The sequence below is a fragment of the Hydra viridissima genome, unplaced genomic scaffold, assembly GCF_058129835.1.
Source record: "Hydra viridissima isolate aposymbiotic clone 2 unplaced genomic scaffold, HvirCarnegie_v1 scaffold_4, whole genome shotgun sequence".
NCBI classification, from domain to species: domain Eukaryota; kingdom Metazoa; phylum Cnidaria; class Hydrozoa; order Anthoathecata; family Hydridae; genus Hydra; species Hydra viridissima.
In genome coordinates, this window is record NW_028324303.1 from 4,074,389 (window position 1) to 4,092,987 (window position 18,599).

An 18,599-nucleotide genomic window follows, 5' to 3' on the forward strand; every position below is an offset into this window, starting at 1 on the left:
TTATCTTCTTTGGCAATGCTGATAATTGAGAATGGTGTTGCGAGGAAATTGAATTTTGAGGACAATCTCAAAAAATTTGATATAAAATCTCTTCCAAAACTATATTTGGCAAAGAATCTATAGCAAATTTTTAAATTTGTTGCAGTTTTTTTCTATTTGTAGCAATCTATTTTTCTAAAATAATTCTAAGGTTCTAAGGCTTCTTTTAGTGTCTTAGCATTGGACGGTTTAGAAAAACCTTGTCAAGGCTTAATAATAAAAGAAGTTTTTTCCAGTACATTAGAAAAAGGTCTAGTTATTAAGTTTGGTGAGGGAAGGGGAAGTCTAAATGTATTCTGCTTCACTAAGAAAATAGACAAAAATATTTAAAAATTGACTTAAGTTTGTTTTCGTATACATTACATAATAATGTATCTAGGTACTTAATAAAGTTTACTTAATTTTGATTATCATAATCTGATGAGAAAATCTCTTTTTCTGGGCAGGGCAGTCTATCGCCTGGAAATGATATATGCATTTTAATAATCGAAGCAATAAGCTAAACAAAAATACTGAGATGATTCCGTAGAATTTGTCTCGAACCTCGTGGAGCCCACCGTTTTTTGTTTGTTTTTTCAAATTTTGAATGAAAAAGTTGTCGGCTTCTTAAAGTGTAAAGCAGGGAGTTAAGTAAGAAATTTGGCTTTGGATTAACGTTTATGGAATTTATGTTACATTTTATTGTAAACTAATCGCGTTATGATTTTTTCCACCTTGAAATATGGTCTTACCACTGTTAAGAAAAATGAGTTTCTTGGTAGTTGATAGATGTTTTAATGTATTACGTTGATAGGTAGCTTAAAAACATGTTATTTAGATCTCAGTGCATAAATGCTTAAAAATAAAAGAGAATAGAAGAGAATATTAACCTAACAACCAACTGATAGAAAGTAGATAAATACTCTATGGAGTAATCATCATCTACTTAATTGTTGTGATCTTGTTTTACAGTATCTAATGTTTATTTAGTATTTCAAAACATGGACCTGTTTTTAATTATTCTACTTCAGCAAAACAATATTTCATATTTCTGTTACACTTCCTTTTAAAAGAACAAGATATTTTGTTTCTGAAAAAATTTCTTTTTATATTCTCATTTGATTTATGATGCTGGTGTATAAAGCAATAGTGTAAATTAGTATGTATGTATGTATGTATGTATGTATGTATGTATGTATGTATGTATGTATGTATGTATGTATGTATGTATGTATGTATGTATGTATGTATGTATGTATGTGCATGTGTGTACATATGTATGTGTTTATGGTTTCTTTCCTATTTTATTAAACTTAAATTTGTTTGTAGATTTATATATATATAAAAACTCACTTGTAGCATCAATTGAATACTGACTGATGAGTTATGAAAGGTCAGTAATGTTCGTTTTTTGTTTGATATTTTAGTGCATTGTTATTTATTCTGATGGAATGAACTTTGATTTACAGTGTTTATATACATATATGCATATATACATATATAGATAAATACATACATACATACATACATACATACATACATACATACATACATACATACATACATACATACATACATACATACATACATACATACATACATACATACATACATACATACATACATACATACATACATACAATGTATATAGTTATATATGTATATGTATCTATTAATTGTGAAAAAATGTAGTATTTAAAGAAAACTGTTCAATGGATTCAACCAATGTTATGTCATCAGAAAATCATGATGTGGACAAAACAGGACTGTTTGTAAGATTTTTTTTTTTTTTTTTTTTTTTTTTTTTTTTTAGTTTTGTGAAAAAAATTTGTCATTTAATAATCAGCAATATTCTTCTATTGTTTTTCAAATATTCTTTGTTATTTACGTTTTTATTGTTATTATAATTATCAACGTGAAAAAATCAGTACACATATTTTTTACTAAACTAGAAACTTACACAATATATTTTGTTAATCTAGCATTAAAAGAGTAAGGCATAAATGTTACATTCCTACCCACCTTCAGGTGGTTAACAAACTTATAAAAATTAGTCTAAAAACAATGGATATATCATCAATTTACAGGTGTTGGAAAAATTAGGCATAAAAGCTAAGCATAATTGAAGGTTGTAAAAGAATGATAGAGGAAATAAATGAAACTTTTAGTTTTACTTTAGGAGAAACATCTGTTTAACCAACTCACAAATAGTTTTCAGAAAAGTGATAAATATTTGACAGATGCAATTGACTGATGTCAAAGCAAAATTGCCTACATCAAAATCTTTAGTGAAAATACAATTTTCAATATTCATATTTGATTTAGAATGCAGCTGATTTAACAGACAGTATAGTTAAAATACCAAGTGTTGCTTTAATTATGCCACCTGCTAAATCCAGAAATGTTTTATTAAAGTAGGCTTTAGATAGAAAGATAGATAGGCTTTAGATGTCTGGAAGAAAAAATTGGGAAAATTTTGGGAAAAATTTACATATGGAAAAAAACAAATGTTAACAAATCTTAGCAAGTTATATCAAGAATTTGAAAAAAATTTCCTCATATCAAAATTTATTTTTTAAAGTTTTGTTTTTTCTGACTGAAATGGTGCATCGTATCAGGTTCTCAAAGTGTATGTATCATTACTTATATCCAAAATGCTATATTAACACTAGCAGGGATCAAGTGGTACAAGACATAAAAAGATTTTATAAACTCTGTATACTGCTCTAACAGTTCCTGATTTATCAGTGTTAAAATTGTCCAGGAAAGGATGTTTTATATTTATGTAATAATGTATACTTTATAAAAAATTAACCATGATAAGTCTTCTAATAGGATCATATGTACAGTAAAAAGACTTGTTATCACTTTTTTGGCTAAATAATGACAGCCTTTGTTGGGTTCCTGCCAATAATATTATACTAAAATTAAATCATTCATCAACTACATCAGTTTGTCTTCCATCACAGGAAATGTTGTGATACACAATATACAAATTAGAATCTTTATGAGTTGGTGGTTTTACAATTTCTGCCATTTATCTTATGTATGAAAAGTTACCTGCCAACTAGCAATCGAAGAATCATTCAAATACAGTCCAAAGTAGCCAATGGTTCTTTTTTCAATTAAAAATGGTTACCTTATATTAACTGGTTACTTAGTGGTTACTTAACAAACTGGTTACTTTTTATTTGAATTTCAATCAGTTACTCTAAATATTTAATTTAGAGTAACTAATTAAATTAATGGTTGCATAAATGAATGGTAGAATACCACAAAGGTTGAGTAATGTTTGTCAAATAGATTTATTAAATCTGTCTTGCTTCATATCTAAAGTTGATTTTTAACAATATGAGCAAATATAAATTTACTACACAATAATTGGTTTTAGAAAATTACCCATGATCAAGGCCAGATGACTTTTATATTTTTAATAATATAAAAAAATGCTGAATTTAAATTGAATACAAAAAAATCTTTTTTTCCTATTAAAAAATTAATGGTTGTCATCTGAATCAAATCATCTAATAGTAACCAATTGAAAAGAATATTCAAATGAAGACCACACTGGAAAAACGATCAAGCTACATTTTTGCTTTTTTTGGGTTTTTGCCCCTGTTATATTCGACTGTAGTTTAACTATGTAATAATTGACTATATAACTAGAAAACCGATCAAATTACACAGATATTTAGCTTAAAAAAAAGGTGAGCTATGGTTTTTTGAAGTTTAAAATCTAGTTTGCTCAAAACAATAAAAATGTAGCTTGATCGTTTTTCCAGTGTGGTCTTCAAATGGATTTTACTGGTTACTTTAGCTTAATTTGGTTTTTAATAACCAGTAAAATGTGATTAATCAAATCACTCAGTTCTTTGATTGCTACTCCCAACTCATTCCTCTAATAAAGTCTTCAAACTTTGCACTGCCTTGAGAATTTAATATTATTAAAGTTTTATTTTTTGTCCTAAAGCTACAAAGAAATGTTAAAATAATTAAAATTAAAACTCTATTTTGTTACATTTTACATTTAAAAAAAAGTTTTGTTCTGTTTATGATTCATAAAGGTTTGAAAGTCAATTTATTAAAAGCTTTACTTTGTGTTAAGCTGTGTATCACTTAGTTCTTTACTCTTGTAGTGGCAAGAAAAACACTCAATTCAACATTAATATAACCTAAAATATAATCTAAAATGAGTAAAACTAAAAGTTGATTCAATTAAAACTTTGATTTTCTTTTTGCCCTCAATGACAAAGAATTGTGACAAAATGACAAAAAAAATAATATAAGCTAATAATTCCTGAAAAGTTTGAAGAAATCAAAAATAAGTTAAATGCTTTGAAAAGCAGTGAAATAGAACACTTACATGCTGACTATTTGAGCCTCAATACAGAAAAATGTATTAATTTTGTTGAAAAGCTATTTATATTTTATCATTTTCTTGTTTTCTGGTTGTTGAAAATCTTTTTAAGCTAGACTTTAGGTTCATCAAAAAGATTAGCATAAAAATTTTTTGTTTTTAATTTAATAATGAATAGGTTTTTAAAATTCTACTAGAACACAGGATCAAAACTTTAATTGCTTCTAAAAAACCAACCCTTGAGATTTAAGAAACATAATATGTTTTGACAATTAAGGAAACAGTATGTTTTAATGTTGTTTAAGAAAATGTAGAAAGTTGTATCTACTTTTAGAGGTGGACTATTTTTTTTAGTCATTTCGCTGTAAATTTTAAAAAAATCAAATTTAATTCAATTAAGCTGTAAACAATTTTTATAGTCTTTTACTTTTACTTTCAAAAATATTGAACTTTTCCTAATATAACTCCATTTGAATCAAAAAAAAAAAAAAAGTTCGAAAATTACTTAGTCAAAAAAAAAATTCAATGCAAACTTTTGCTAATTAAAACTTACAAATATTTATCAAATCTACTTAAAACTATTTATAAACAATGTAAAGTTGTAACTTGAAGAAACAAAATTTAATTATGTCAAGGATTTACTTTAGAGGAAGTTTTATTTCATGTCATCATTTGATAGCTTTTCACTCAATTATAAAAAAATCTGAATCGGATATGCAAGTTCGTTTTTGAAATGATGGTTAAGTTTATGTCTGTATTAGAGATTTTAACATTTCCTTTCCAGCTTGAAAGGTGGCTGCTGATGATGTATATGAAAAATTTACAGCATGTTCAGAACAGCTAGATCAAATTGAACTATTAAAAGAATTAAGCGATAGTCCTAATATTTGTAATGTAATCAAATGATGGTCCAGCTATATACATCTATGCACAAAAGTTTAATTGTTCATTTAAATGTTGAAATAATTTTGTCATTAATTGTCCAATATGCTCAATGATCAAGACTAACCCTATTTAATTTATTTAATAAGATAAAAAATCTATTTAATTTATTTAATAAGATAAAAAATCTATTTAATTTATTTAATATTACTATTTAATTTATTTAATAAGATAAAACTATTTAATTTATTTAATATTAAATAATTTAATAAGATAAATTAATAATATAATAAATTATATTATTAATTTATATAATAAATTAATAATATATAAAATAATATAATTAATTTAATAAGATAAAACTATTTAATTTATTTAATATTAAATAATTTAATAAGATAATTAATAATATAATAAATTATATTATTAATTTATATAATAAGTTAATAATATATAAAATAATATAATTAATTTAATAAGATAAAACTATTTAATTTATTTAATAAGATAAAAAATCCTGGAACCATTCAACAACTTTTGAATAGTATGTTTCAGAAAGTAGTTAAACTATCAATGTATGTCCTTTGATATTGATGAAGAAAAGAAGCGGCATAAATGCTTTTGTTTCAACATGCAGCAAAAACAAATCGGTATTTTGAAAATGTAATTTTACCAAAGATAAACCTTATGTTCCGAATGAAAAGTTGAAATGCATTCGTTAAATAAATGAATTTCAATTGTATAACATTTTAATACCACATTTGGATAACATTAGACATTTCTTGCTGCATTCAGCCTTAAAAAAAGACAACAAGATAACAAAAAAAATTTCAGAAACCAATTAAAACTGATGGTAAAAAAAAAAGAACTTTATTTTTTTTTAAGATAAACAATTTATTCTTTTTGAGAGGATGGTGTACTTTTGAAAGCATACATTATCCTTGGTTCACAATTGATTTTACTTAAGTTAACAAAATTTATAATTTTAATTTTGTTTGCTTGTTTTTGAAAAAATATTTTCTTTTATTTCTTCAGTTATCATTTAATATTGTCATTTATTATGTTAAAAATAATAATAATAATAGTAATAATAATAATAATAATAAAAAATGCATGGAATAGTTTTTTAAATCTCTATGCTCAGAATTATTTTTTTCATTTTTTCTTATAGTTCAGTAACTATAGAAATTAACCAGCAAAATATTTTATGTTATCTTTGTATCTTAATTGCAATAAAATTAATAATAATATTTTTGTAACATTTTCATATTTATAATTTTGAGAAATTGTGACATTTTTACCAGATTTTGGCTATGGAAGTAAATATTTCTACTAATAGTAGCCATTTTGTTTTTAGCAATGAATGCATTCATGAGCATAAACAGCCTATATTGTAGCATGCTAATTTTGGCACTTTATGAGTATTTCTTAATATTATTATGAACTAAAATTTCTAAAAGAATCCATTTTTCTTTTTGTCCTGATATGGGCTAAGCAACAACTGGCATAATTTTAGATGCATATTTTAAAAGTAAAAAAAAAAGACCAAAATGCAGTGATAACAATAATTCTTTTTAGGATGCAGAGCAGTTTTTAGCCAACTTTAGTAATTTACGTGATGAATGTGATCGTCTTAAAAATGAAAACCAACAAATGCAAATTAGAATTCAACAGGTCTGTAATTTTTTCAAAACTTAAATAAAAAAACTAGATAAAATTATAGAATAATATATAACCTTTTTTGCCAGAACTCTACAAAATTATTTTAAATTGTGCTTTAAAAAGTTTGTCTCCACGGTTCAGTAAGTAACAAAGACTTATTTATGAAATAAAATGCAGTACTTTAATCTTAGGAACATGTGCATTTATTAATTTTTATAGTTTTTTTTTCCCTTTTCTTCATGATTTTTTGATTGTATTTGATTGATCATATTATATTTAAATCAATTTTTAGTGAGTGAATTTGATTTGATTTAAATTTTGGATTTGTTGTTCTAGATAAATCAAGAACTAAGTCAAACTCGCATGGACAAAGAAAACTTAGAAAAGCATATTCAAAGAGAAACTCTACGACACAAAGAGGTTTTTTTTTTTATGAAAAAATAATCCACAATAAAATTTAGATCATTTAATTTATTTTGAATAAAATGTTTTTAAAAAATGTTCATATTGATTTCATATCATTTAATGCATTATATCCATAGTTGTCATTAAAATCAGTTTGTTTTTATGTTAATTGTTGCAAGTTGTTGTTGAAAAAAAAAAACATAAAAAATATTTGTAGAAAATGCTTATATTCAAGACCTTAATTGAATGTTTTTTTGCATCAAGTTAAAATATTCACTATAAAGTTTTTTGGACAAGCTTTACAAAATATTTGTTTGACATGCCATTATTAGGGTCTGAAAGCCATATAATTTCAACAAAAGAAACTATATGGTTAGTAAAGATTGATAGTAAAAGTAGTTTTTTTTTAATGTTCTTTTTTTACCTTTCCACCTGCAACAAAGAGTTTTTTTTCCAATAGCTCATGTTATATTGAGTTGTTTTAATAAGCTGTTTGGAAAAATTTGAAAATCTGTACTCATATAAAATGTGATATATAAAATTTGAAACTGTATTCATATAAAACCTTATATAAAATTTGAAAACTTATGATTAAATAAAATGTCATATGTAAAAATAAGCTTAAAATTTCTTAAAACAGATTGTTTGGAATTTGAAATTGGAAATACAGCGATCTCAAGAAGAAAGGCTATCATGGAAAGAAAAATATTTAGATCTGTGCATTCGAACTTCTAATGTAAGATTTTTTTTTATGGAGAATGGGTAGGGAAGTTAGTATTTTACAGAAAAGTTTTTTTTTAAACAATTTTTATATTTCTTTTTTTTTTTATCTGATTTAAATACTTATCTTAAAATTAACTATTATTCTCATTACAAAGTTTGTTTTTTGTGTTATGCCTTATTTTACTTACAGTTTATCAAATACATTTTTTGTATTTAATCAGAATCAAACGAAAGAAACATCAAACCAATCCAAAGTCTCAAAACTTGTAGTAGAAAAAAAGTTAAGCAAGAAAGTGAAAAGGAAATCAGCAAGAAAGGTTTGTATGCTTCGTTTTAAAATCGAAAAAAGGTGCATAATTTTCTTGGATCATATTTTAGAAACTAGCTGGTTGATTTATTCTTTACATTTGGTTTAAGATTTACTAATGCTTTTTTGCAGATGAAGCATAACATAGCCTTAGAAGATATTGCTGATATTCATGTTGAGTCTGAGATTAATGGGACAAACAAGGTCCAAGTAGAATTTTTTAATCATTTTAAAGTTAAAATTGCTTATATCTAGGTATAAATAGTTTTATGCACGTAGTAATAAAAGATTTAAGATATTTAAGTGCTAAATAATAAATGTATAAATTCTTTATTAATTGGGAGACACAAAATTAATATTTAATGAGAAGACTATAAATTCGACTTGTATCGTTTTGATCTGGGAAAAAAAAGCTTGCTCTTTTCTGTTTTTTCTAACATTCTAATAAGTTGTGAATACGCCTTGCTTTTCTTTATAAAGTTTATAATTATTAAAAATCTTTTTTATAGATGTTCAAAGATATTAGTGAAGAAGAACATTCATCATCTCATCAAGTAACAATGCGACACCAGCAGCCTCAGGAGCAACAAGAAAATGTGTCACAGGTTGAAAATAATTTGTTAAAATCATTTTTTGGGGGGGAAAAATCCAAAATGATTTGAATTGTTAAATAACAGTAGTTTAAGACAAATTTTTAAACTTTTGATTGGATGACATCAATTTGTGTTTTGTTGTTAAATTTTCGCAAAAACGTAAAGAAGTTCAAAGAAAAACTGTTTTTGCAGACAAAGTCAACTCGTATCCAATGTGAGTTTTGGTTTTCAATTGTAGTGGTTTGCTTCTCCTGCATTGATATTAGAGCACACTATTTTGTTCCTAAAACGGAAGATCAGCAACACTCTCTACTCTTCTTCTACTCACTATCTATGCCCTCAAAATACTATAAAATCGTCAATTAAGTTGTTGTCAATCTGTTATCAAATGGCTGTTTTTTAGAAATCTTGATATCTATCATTAATATAGTTAATTATTAGATTGTTGTATTAGCAAGAGCAATATTGTTTTATTCAAAACTTTACTATAAAAAGATATTTTTTTTTAAGGTGGATGATTTAAGTTTAGAGGCCAGTGATGACTCAACCGGAATCAACACGGTACATTTTACACCTTTGTTTTTCTTTGAATATCTTTTTTTTTTTTCTTTTTTTCTTTTGATAATAAAATATTTTAATTAAATGTATAAAAACAGTTCAATTTTTTTTTTAATAAAAAGTTTTAGAACAATTTCTTTCCTTTTTTTAATTTTGATAATTGCTTAAAATTTAACACCTCAAAAAAAAAAAAGCCATCGTTCTACCGGATGATCTGGAATTCTCGAATGATCTTTTTTTTTTTTCTTAACTTTCGCAAAATCAATTGAAAAATTTTATCACTTATTATTTGGTCTGTGAAGATTCAAAGCAATTATTACGATTTTGTGATAAAATGATGTAAAAATGAGATGAAGCAAAAAGAGAGGCTTTCTGTGATTCCAGTGATTGTAGAAGTGCTAAAGCGTCAAAAACAACAGTTTAAAAAATTAAATCAAATATAAAATTCAATGGGGGAGAGTGTAAGAAATTACTGCAAAATCAAAGAAGAGTAATTTCAGGTCAAGTCTAGTGTGAGATCCATGAGAAAGATGACAGAGGTGTTTAAGATATCAGTGGTAATCATCAGAACGGTATAAATTTATGCATCTATAAATATAAGTTCTTTGAAGGAGTTAGTTTTTAAAGTCTGTGGTGACATCCTCTGAAGACCTGAAAACCCGCTCGAAGCTCAGTTACAGGGTGGAATATGGGCCGACAGAGGCCTCATCGGTTACTATTAAGTTTTTTAAGTCCCATCAAAACTGTTGAAGCAATGGCCTTTTTTGGAGGAATGGTTTTAAATTTCACGATTACGCGACGAACCCAGTAGTTGACTCGGAATTCGACTTCAGTATTTTCCATGAAGTTCAAAACTGTTTCACTGATGTAAAATAAAAGATCAAAAATCATTTAAAGTTTTTTCAAATTTTAAACTTTTTTTTTTTTTCTTTTCAGAACCACACGGTAAATGAAGAGCCGACTGGTATGTTTAACTTTTTATGATAAAATTTGATTGTTGATGTATATCTGTTATCATGATATACCATTAACAATCAAATTTACTTTACAAAATTACAGACTTCTGCCTACCTGCATAACATACACTTACGCAAGATGCAAAATTATATATATATATATATATATATATATATATATATATATATATATATATATATATATATATATATATATATATGTACACACATATAATTTTGCATCTTGCGTGAGTGTATGTTATGCAGGTAGACAGAAGTCTGTAATTATAAAGTAAACTTGATTATTATAAATGTCATTAAATGATCAGTCTTTTAAAATTAAGTTACATAAAAAACACTCCATTTCTTCCCCTAATTCCCAAGCATAGAAAAATAACTTTTTTTCTTTTAAGGTTACTACAGCATTCAGCCTACATCTTTCGACTGCCAAGGCCAAGCCGGTAGGTTAGTAATAACATAAGCTAAAATTCCATGGCTCGATAATAATTTTAGTTAAAGAATTTGTTTTACTGGTTTTCTAACAAGTTATCACACTTGTTAAAAATTTCTGTTTTTTTTTTTAGTATCTGGTAACACTACAACATTTATTTTACAAACATCGGACGTTACTTACTGCGCAACCGCGGTTTTAGATAGCGCCCAGCGATCTGGATTCGCGAACTCTTCTGTACCTTTTTCACTGAAACCAGAAAATAGTTCTTTTAATGATACTGAATCTTTTCAAACAACTCTTAACGATGGCGAGACAGACTCAGAACTAGATGAAAATACTGAGTTTAATTTTCGTTGTAATCTATGCAACTTTACGTACAGCGACCAAGGTGGTTTAGACAAACACATGAAAGCAAAACACGCGGCAAAAACGTCTGTTTGTAAAGAATGCGGAAAGGCTTACAGCTCTAAAAGCAGTTTGGCTCAACACGTCCACCATTATCATAGACATCCGATGGCGCACAATTGCGCCGTTTGTGACAAAAAATTTAATCGCAAAGATTTTCTTCTAAAACATTTAAAAACCCACACAAGTGAACGCGACTTAAAATGCTCGCATTGCGACAAGCTGTTTAAAACGCGGTCGGCATTAAGTGCACATGTGAATGGCTCTCACAACGAGAAAAGACGTTTTGTTTGTGATTTTTGTGGGATGAGAACCAGCTGGCGGTTATCATATTTAGAGCACATGAAACTGCATACTGGTGAACCCAGGAAATCGACTCGTAAAAAATTACATAGCGACTCAGACGCCGTCAATCAACAGACCCTCGATCAGTTGGTTTCTGAACCGTCAAATGTTGTGCAATTTATTGCCGATTCTTAAAATAAGTTCGACCATTATTAAAGTGCTTTTGAATTTGTAAATGCTTAATAAATCACGTGGGGCGTGTGTAGCAAAGACAAAGACATTCGAGCAAGATTTCTTGAATGCGACTGTTTATATTTTCTCTACATAGAATTTTATTTTATTTATAGAAATCCCGGCAGAATTTTTGTTCGAATTTTAGAAATTTTAAATGTAATATTTGAAAAATTTTATTATCGTGGTATTAGCACGATCTTTTCCTCAAAAACCCGTGATAGGATAGAAAGGAATGTTGAAAAAAGTGTGACATCCACTGATTACCCCCTCATCGCGTAATAGACGATTGAACCAAAAATGAGTTACAGTTGAGTTACTTTTTATCGCGAAAAAAAACACAGCAATTTCACCAAATACCTCTATAAGACCATTTAAGTTTTAGTTCTTCGTAAGCTGGTAAGTAGAGCGATTACATTAGTAATTGACCACTTTTAAATTTACGCACATTAGTTAAACAGTAGGGCAGTAGTTTGTCCTACCCTAGTTGACTGATCTTACAGATCCTACAAGAATCTTATGGGTTGAGTTGCACAAGTCCCTGCAAGACCTATAAGCATCCTTTTGAAGGATCTTGTAGGATTTAAAGGAATTCTTACAGGATAAGGTAAGATCTAAAAGAATATTTTAAGAGATCTTGAAGGATCAAAATAGGATTCTCATAGGATGCTGTAGGCTATTTAATTTTAGATTCGTAATAGCTAAGTTTAAGTTGGAATTAATATTTTCTTATTGAAATAAAATTTCATTCTGTGTAAAATAAATTTTGCACATTAAAAACTAAATAAATAGTATAGCAGATATTGTTTTTTTTTAGTACATGTACTAAACATGTACATGTACCAAACAAAATGTAAACGTTTTTATAGATTAAACAGGATATACCTTGTTATAACAAATGAAAATGAAATTTTTATAACGAAATTGTTAAAAAAGCGCGTTTCTTAATTTCTTCTTTAATTATCTGAGTGAAGTTAAGAAACGCGCTTTTTTTTCATTTGTGAAAAAAAGTATATTTTACAGAATTAACATTAACTAAACAACTTTTCTGTTTTTACATACGATCTTACGAATCCTTTAGGATATCCTAAAGGATAATATAAGAATATTGCCATCCTACAAGACTTATAAGTTTTCTGTAAGATAGTCAACTAGGGTATTTTACTTTCAACAATTGCCATACAATAGTGTTTTCAACTTGAATAATTTTTAGAATAATTTTTAAAATAATTTAAAGATAATGAATAAAATTATTTGGGTTATAGAGTATGTTAGCAAGTAACCAAAATCTTATAATAAATAATTCGGTTATTAGTAAACATTGTAGAAAAAGCATCTTAATTTTTTAAGACAAATACTTTTGCCTAAAAAAAGAATTGATCAGACGAAAGCAATATCTATCAAATTTAAAATGTGGATGAATGAGCCCTGATATTTTGTAAAAAAAAAAAAAAAACATGCCAAAAGTAACCCAAAAAGTAATTAGAATATACTTTTAATACACAATGTTTCATCTTTAGATCAACAATATGTCAAACCTCAAAAAGTTTATTTATAAATAATTGTATTACTTTTATAAAAAAAAAAAAACTAATGACAATACAATGACCACAGTTTTTCAAGCTCATTGTATGATTGAGCTTGAAAAGCTGTGGTCATGGTTTATTTATTGATTTATATCATTTGTGCAAGTTTCCGAGATACTTTCTGAGTTTTCAAAGTATTATTAACAACTTGGTTTGGAAGTAAATTGTCTGAATTTACAAAGTTAAAGTTATTTTTATATAATTTTCCACATGATAAAGTTACACTCAGCAAGAAATATAGGGTTTGTAATATTTTCCTTACCATCTAACATTTAATTTCATCAAAAAAAAAATTGTCTCTAAATTTATACCAATAAAAAATATTTCCGATTATTTACTTTTTTAAACAATTATAAAAATTCAAGAAACAATTCAAAAATCGATATATATTACATAATATAAATATTAGTGGAAATTATTTCAGGGTGCTGAAATTTTTTTAAATTGTTAATTAAATTTACCTCCATTTGCGCTAAATTAAAACTTTTAATAACTTCCTCAACACAAAAGAAAATTTCTCGACAGCAAATATCAAAAGGTCGTCGGTTTGTTGTTTAAAACAAATAAGCCAAAATAGACGCATATGTCATCGATTTTGAAATATTAGATGCATAAAGTAATTTCTAACAATTTCTCAGTGACAATTTTGAAACACAAAGTTTTGATTACATAAACTAAAATCTAAAAAACACGTAAAAGTTATTTTTGTAATGCTCAGTCTTTCAGTATATTTATAAATTCACATAAAGGCTGATTGAAATAAATATTCAACGTATAATTATTGAAACGTTTTAAACTTAATAAATGTAAATTAAATACGATGGGGGAAAAAAATGCAACTTTTATTAAAATTATTATACGTGTCGCTGTGCGTCATCTACTACCAAACCGAAGCTGTTTCACAAAGCATTATTTACATTTCGCTAGCTTTTCAAAGTTTTATCAAGTTAAAAAATCTTCAAATATTTTTGGTAGGCGTACACATTTTAACAGCTGTGGAAGCAAAACTTCAGCTGTTGAATCGAAAGTTGACATAAAAATTTCAAAATGTGTTTTTTTCTTTACCTTTTAAGATAATTTCTCACTTCTCGGAGTTTGTAATTCGTTTTCAAAGTTTCTTACTATCTTTCCACGAACTAATTTTTAAAAGTTTAGCTTACGTTCGCATTAATCGAAAAGCCGTCTCAAACCCAAAAGTAATTAAACATTCGAATGTTGCTAAAAATGAGCTTCGTTTAGAGAAATCTGAAAGTTTGCATTCGCTTTTTAACATTTATACACTTGACGAGCGGAATTACACTTTTGGCTTGTCATTTCTTCTCTCGAAGATTTTAAACTTAAATTGGCAATAGTTGGTGGTTGCGCGCCAAATATAAAACAGCAACTAACTTTAAAACAAATATTTTTTTATGACCTGTAATTTGCACACATCACGTTCTTTTTTTTTTAAAAAAAAAGTAATAAAAACGTCATTTTCTAAGAATTTTGAGAATTTCGAGTCCAACTAATGCTGGTTTCAAAACACACCAAGGTTATTTAAATTTAGTTCGATATTTACTCTCAATTCTAAAAGTTTCTTGTGTTGTTTATTTTAATGATCTTGTTAAAGAACCGCCTTATTTCCTCCTCCTACGCAATTTAATACGTTTCGGCTAAACCAGGATGAAAATTTTTCTTTTCAAACAAAAGGAGGATATGCAGATTTTATAAATTTCTAAGTAAATATTGACGTCTTCAGTTTACACTTTTCTGAGTTGCTTTTTGTGTCTGCAGATACGTAACAGTAAAAGTGTTTTTTAGCAGAATAATTAATAAGGAATAGCAAAAAAGTTACCCATGAATGTAACATTAGTGTTTTAAAAGATATTGAGAATTTAGACTTTATCAAGAAAATTGAATTTTATGAAAACCGTGTGTATTGGTGGATTTTTCCTCTGCGGCTTTTGTAAGTTTATGGTCGGAAAAGTGTTGTTCATTTTTATGGTTGTCGGGCGAATTACACTATGTCCGATTATGTGTCGATGTTCAGGCCACGATTTGAAAATAAACTGCATGCATAGAAACATCTCCACTTCTGAAATTCTTAAAATCTTACCGAGTATTCAGAAAAATTTACGGTACCTCGAATTATCTGGCAATTTAATTGAAGAGTTTCCGATAGAGTATTTTAAAGATTTCAAAAAACTGGAGTATATAGGGTTAAGTAACAATAAAATTGAGAAATTACCCCCTGAACCTTCAACTTATGTACCGATGCTAAAATCTATTTTTCTTAATGGAAATAACATTGAAAAGCTTTCACAGCATGATTTTATTGGCTATGAAAATCTGGAAATAATCAGTTTGACCAAAAATCACATTAGGAATATTTCCGATTTTTCTTTTCAACACTTAGTTCGCCTGAAACAACTTTTTTTAAACGGGAACTACATCACAAAAATTAATCGAAACACTTTTTACGGTTTACGAAACTTGCGTCAGTTGTTGCTAAACAACAACCAGTTGAGAAACATTGATGAAGAGGCTTTTTCTCACACTCCGCTTTTAGTAGAGCTATTTTTACACTCCAACTATTTACAATCAGTTCCAGCAAGATTGGTTAGTGAGCTCTATTCTTTAGAAATTTTGACTTTATACAGCAATAAAATTACGTATATTCATCCGACAGCATTTCAAAACATTTCAATGAAACTAAGTGAGATTTTCTTAAATGAAAATCAACTTAGTGAGTTACCCTTACAAGCCCTTTCTCAAGCAAAAGGCGCCATAATTCGCTTAAACGATAACCCAATCGTTTGTTCATGTGTTTTAACCATGAGTATGATTATCAATCCTAACATATTTAAAAGAATATTTATATCTGGTGATTGCCTAAAATCACTTAAATCCACTGACAATAACTTTTTAGACAGTTTGAGCCACCGTAATTGCTCTATGTGCGACTTAGCACCATGCAAATTTGGCTTTGAATGTCAACCTGGTGAAAACGCATTGAAGTTCTCTTGCATAGAAAATAAAGACATTCAATCCGTTCCGGCGAAAATAAAGGAGTATAATAACCAATCCATTAAGATTTTTAAGAAGTACTCCCACTACAAAAAACAAATAAAAATGAGCACGTTTATGTGGAGCATTTTAGCTTTGTTTGCATGCTCATTGCTTTTAATTGTTGGACTTCTGATATTTTTTAAAAAAAAAACGTCCAAAAAAAGAGCCCATACTTACAAACTGAATGGAACGAAATCGACGGAGTTATGCTTTCGTGATATTGATTGCGTCCGCATTACAAAGCTCACATAAATACGTCCGCATTACAAAGCTCACATAAATATTTTATTATGCAAAATAAATCAAAAGCTTTTAGTTAAAGTCTGTTAAGCTTTCTTTTTCTACTTTTAGATATCTTTTGATATATATATATATTTTAGATCTTATTACAAATTTATATTTTTAGATATCTATTAGAAAAAAAAAATACACAGACACACTAAATGGTTTAAGTATGTTATGAAGAATCTTTACCGTTTTGTGTTTGTGTTTTAATAAAGATCAAAAAATAAAAATTTCGGCTGATTAAATTTCATTATCTAAAAGTCATGTCTTGATAGAAAAAAAAAAAAAAAAAAAAAAGATAAGGGTTAGGAACGAGAGTGGGCTAAGAGAAGGCGAATCACAATTTAAAAAGGCAATCACAAATTACGTCATTACGCGTTTAGAATTTGAGGACTAAAACGTGATCAAAACTTTAGTGTTGATCACGTTTTTTTAGTCCATAGTTTAAGTTCATAGTTTTACTCTCATATTTTTAAGGGTGTTATTAAAATAACAAAACTGCAATAATTATATTATATAATATGCTTCATTAATTGTAATTATTTAATCTTTGTAGAAAATCAATAAAAACAGCTTACAGCTGTCTAAAAAAAGTATTTTTTTAAGGCAAAGTTTAAATATATCATTTACAATTGCATAATACGTTTCCGTATTTTGTAAATGATTTAAGATATTTATGAAATTACTTTCCGTTAAAAATTTACATAAATCAACACTTGAGTCTTATCAAGTATTTAATATGATAACGTTTCTTTACTAATAATAATAAAGAATAAAACTGCTTGTTAGTTCACAGCATTAATTCGTCTCACAACATCCTCAATTTTTATAAAATTGTCGCATATACAGCGATTCCAAAACAAAACAAAAAGGGCGCTTTAAAATTTTTTTGGTTTAAACTTATTTAAAATATAAAGTAAAAATTAAAGAATTTAAATTTTTTTTCAAAAAAACTGTTTTTAAAAAATTGTTGCATTGGAGTATCATACTAAAATATAAAATTGTATTATAAATGGTTATTAAACATAATAATAAAATAAATCACTCATTTAGTATTTTAAAACATCAAAAATGGCACAATGAAATTAAACATCAAATTTGTCAGTAACCCCTCCTGCCCCCCCACGCATGTTTTTTCTGCATCTCTTTTGGATCGATTTATCAAGTTACAAATGTTGGTTAGAAATCTTCTCATAATGGTGTCAAGTTCTTGTTTTTAGCCAACTATAGAGTTTAATTGGATCTTGATCAAGCCCAAATGTATTAATTGGATTAAAATATGTTGATTGAGCTGGTCAGGACGTTAGATCTTTTTAATTTTCTTTCATACAAGCTTTGACTATGCGAGTTGTGTTGGCAGGAGCCATATCTTGCTACAACTGCACCATTCGTTTCAATCAATCGGCATACCTGCTGATGGAACCATACAATTCACAAGCATCTCTATATAGGCATATTTATCAGTATATTACACAATCCTCCTCCATTAGGCTCTTTCCTTACGAAGTACTTTTCTCGAGCTCTTAGTTTTTTTAACCTTTTGATTCATGGATGATGTTGGATACCATCTGTCGAGAAATATTTTCAATATTTTCTAATGAAAATACCAAAAACTTGAATGATGTTATTTTACAGTTGCAGTCACCAATACAAACTAAGTTATGTTTAACAGAAGCTGATTTTACTCCAATATTGTATGGCATTCTCCTAGACTATCCAGTTGTTAAAATGCTTCAGCATTTCCAAAGTAGTGTGAATACTCTACATACATATCTTTTGGTTCATGGATGATGTTGGATACCATCTGTCGTTTAAAATTTTTTCAGAATGAAAATCCCAAAAAT

At 27.3% G+C, this 18,599-nt stretch overlaps 2 protein-coding genes across 4 annotated transcripts; both read left to right on the plus strand.

Annotated features, from left to right (window-relative positions):
- The first annotated feature begins 1,334 nt into the window (after nt 1-1,334).
- LOC145183610 (zinc finger protein 711-like) lies at nt 1,335-12,029 on the plus strand. 3 transcript variants are annotated; one of them, XM_090086022.1, is made up of 12 exons: nt 1,335-1,411; nt 1,711-1,790; nt 6,836-6,931; nt 7,256-7,339; nt 7,965-8,060; nt 8,269-8,364; nt 8,487-8,558; nt 8,864-8,959; nt 9,458-9,508; nt 10,442-10,469; nt 10,875-10,926; nt 11,046-12,029. In XM_090086022.1, the coding sequence occupies exons 1-12, from the start codon at nt 1,405-1,407 to the stop codon at nt 11,053-11,055; spliced, it is 768 nt and encodes a 255-aa protein (XP_089942148.1). In that variant the 5' UTR covers nt 1,335-1,404; the 3' UTR covers nt 11,056-12,029. The 3 variants fall into 3 exon arrangements, with proteins under 3 accessions (XP_089942148.1, XP_089942146.1, XP_089942147.1); XM_090086020.1 differs by having other exon boundaries at nt 10,875-10,922; XM_090086021.1 differs by lacking the exons at nt 1,335-1,411; nt 1,711-1,790; nt 6,836-6,931; ... (1 more) ...; nt 7,965-8,060; nt 8,269-8,364 and having other exon boundaries at nt 8,485-8,558.
- Nucleotides 12,030-15,164: 3,135 nt separating this feature from the next.
- Nucleotides 15,165-16,791, plus strand: LOC145183578 (uncharacterized). Its single transcript, XM_080058971.2, has one exon. It carries the CDS (start codon nt 15,325-15,327, stop codon nt 16,720-16,722), a length of 1,398 nt encoding a protein of 465 aa, XP_079915097.2. The 5' UTR covers nt 15,165-15,324; the 3' UTR covers nt 16,723-16,791.
- Nucleotides 16,792-18,599: the final 1,808 nt, after the last annotated feature.

What these genes read in the sequence shown, in the direction of transcription:
- LOC145183578 (XM_080058971.2), top strand. Translation starts at nt 15,325, where the DNA reads ATGAAAACCGTGTGTATTGGTGGATTTTTCCTCTGCGGCTTTTGTAAG.
- LOC145183610 (XM_090086020.1), top strand. An exon ending in TGGACAAAACAGGACTGTTT is followed by an intron (nt 1,791 to 6,835) that starts GTAAGATTTTTT and finishes AATTCTTTTTAG; the next exon opens with GATGCAGAGCAGTTTTTAGC. An exon ending in TGTGCATTCGAACTTCTAAT is followed by an intron (nt 8,061 to 8,268) that starts GTAAGATTTTTT and finishes GTATTTAATCAG; the next exon opens with AATCAAACGAAAGAAACATC.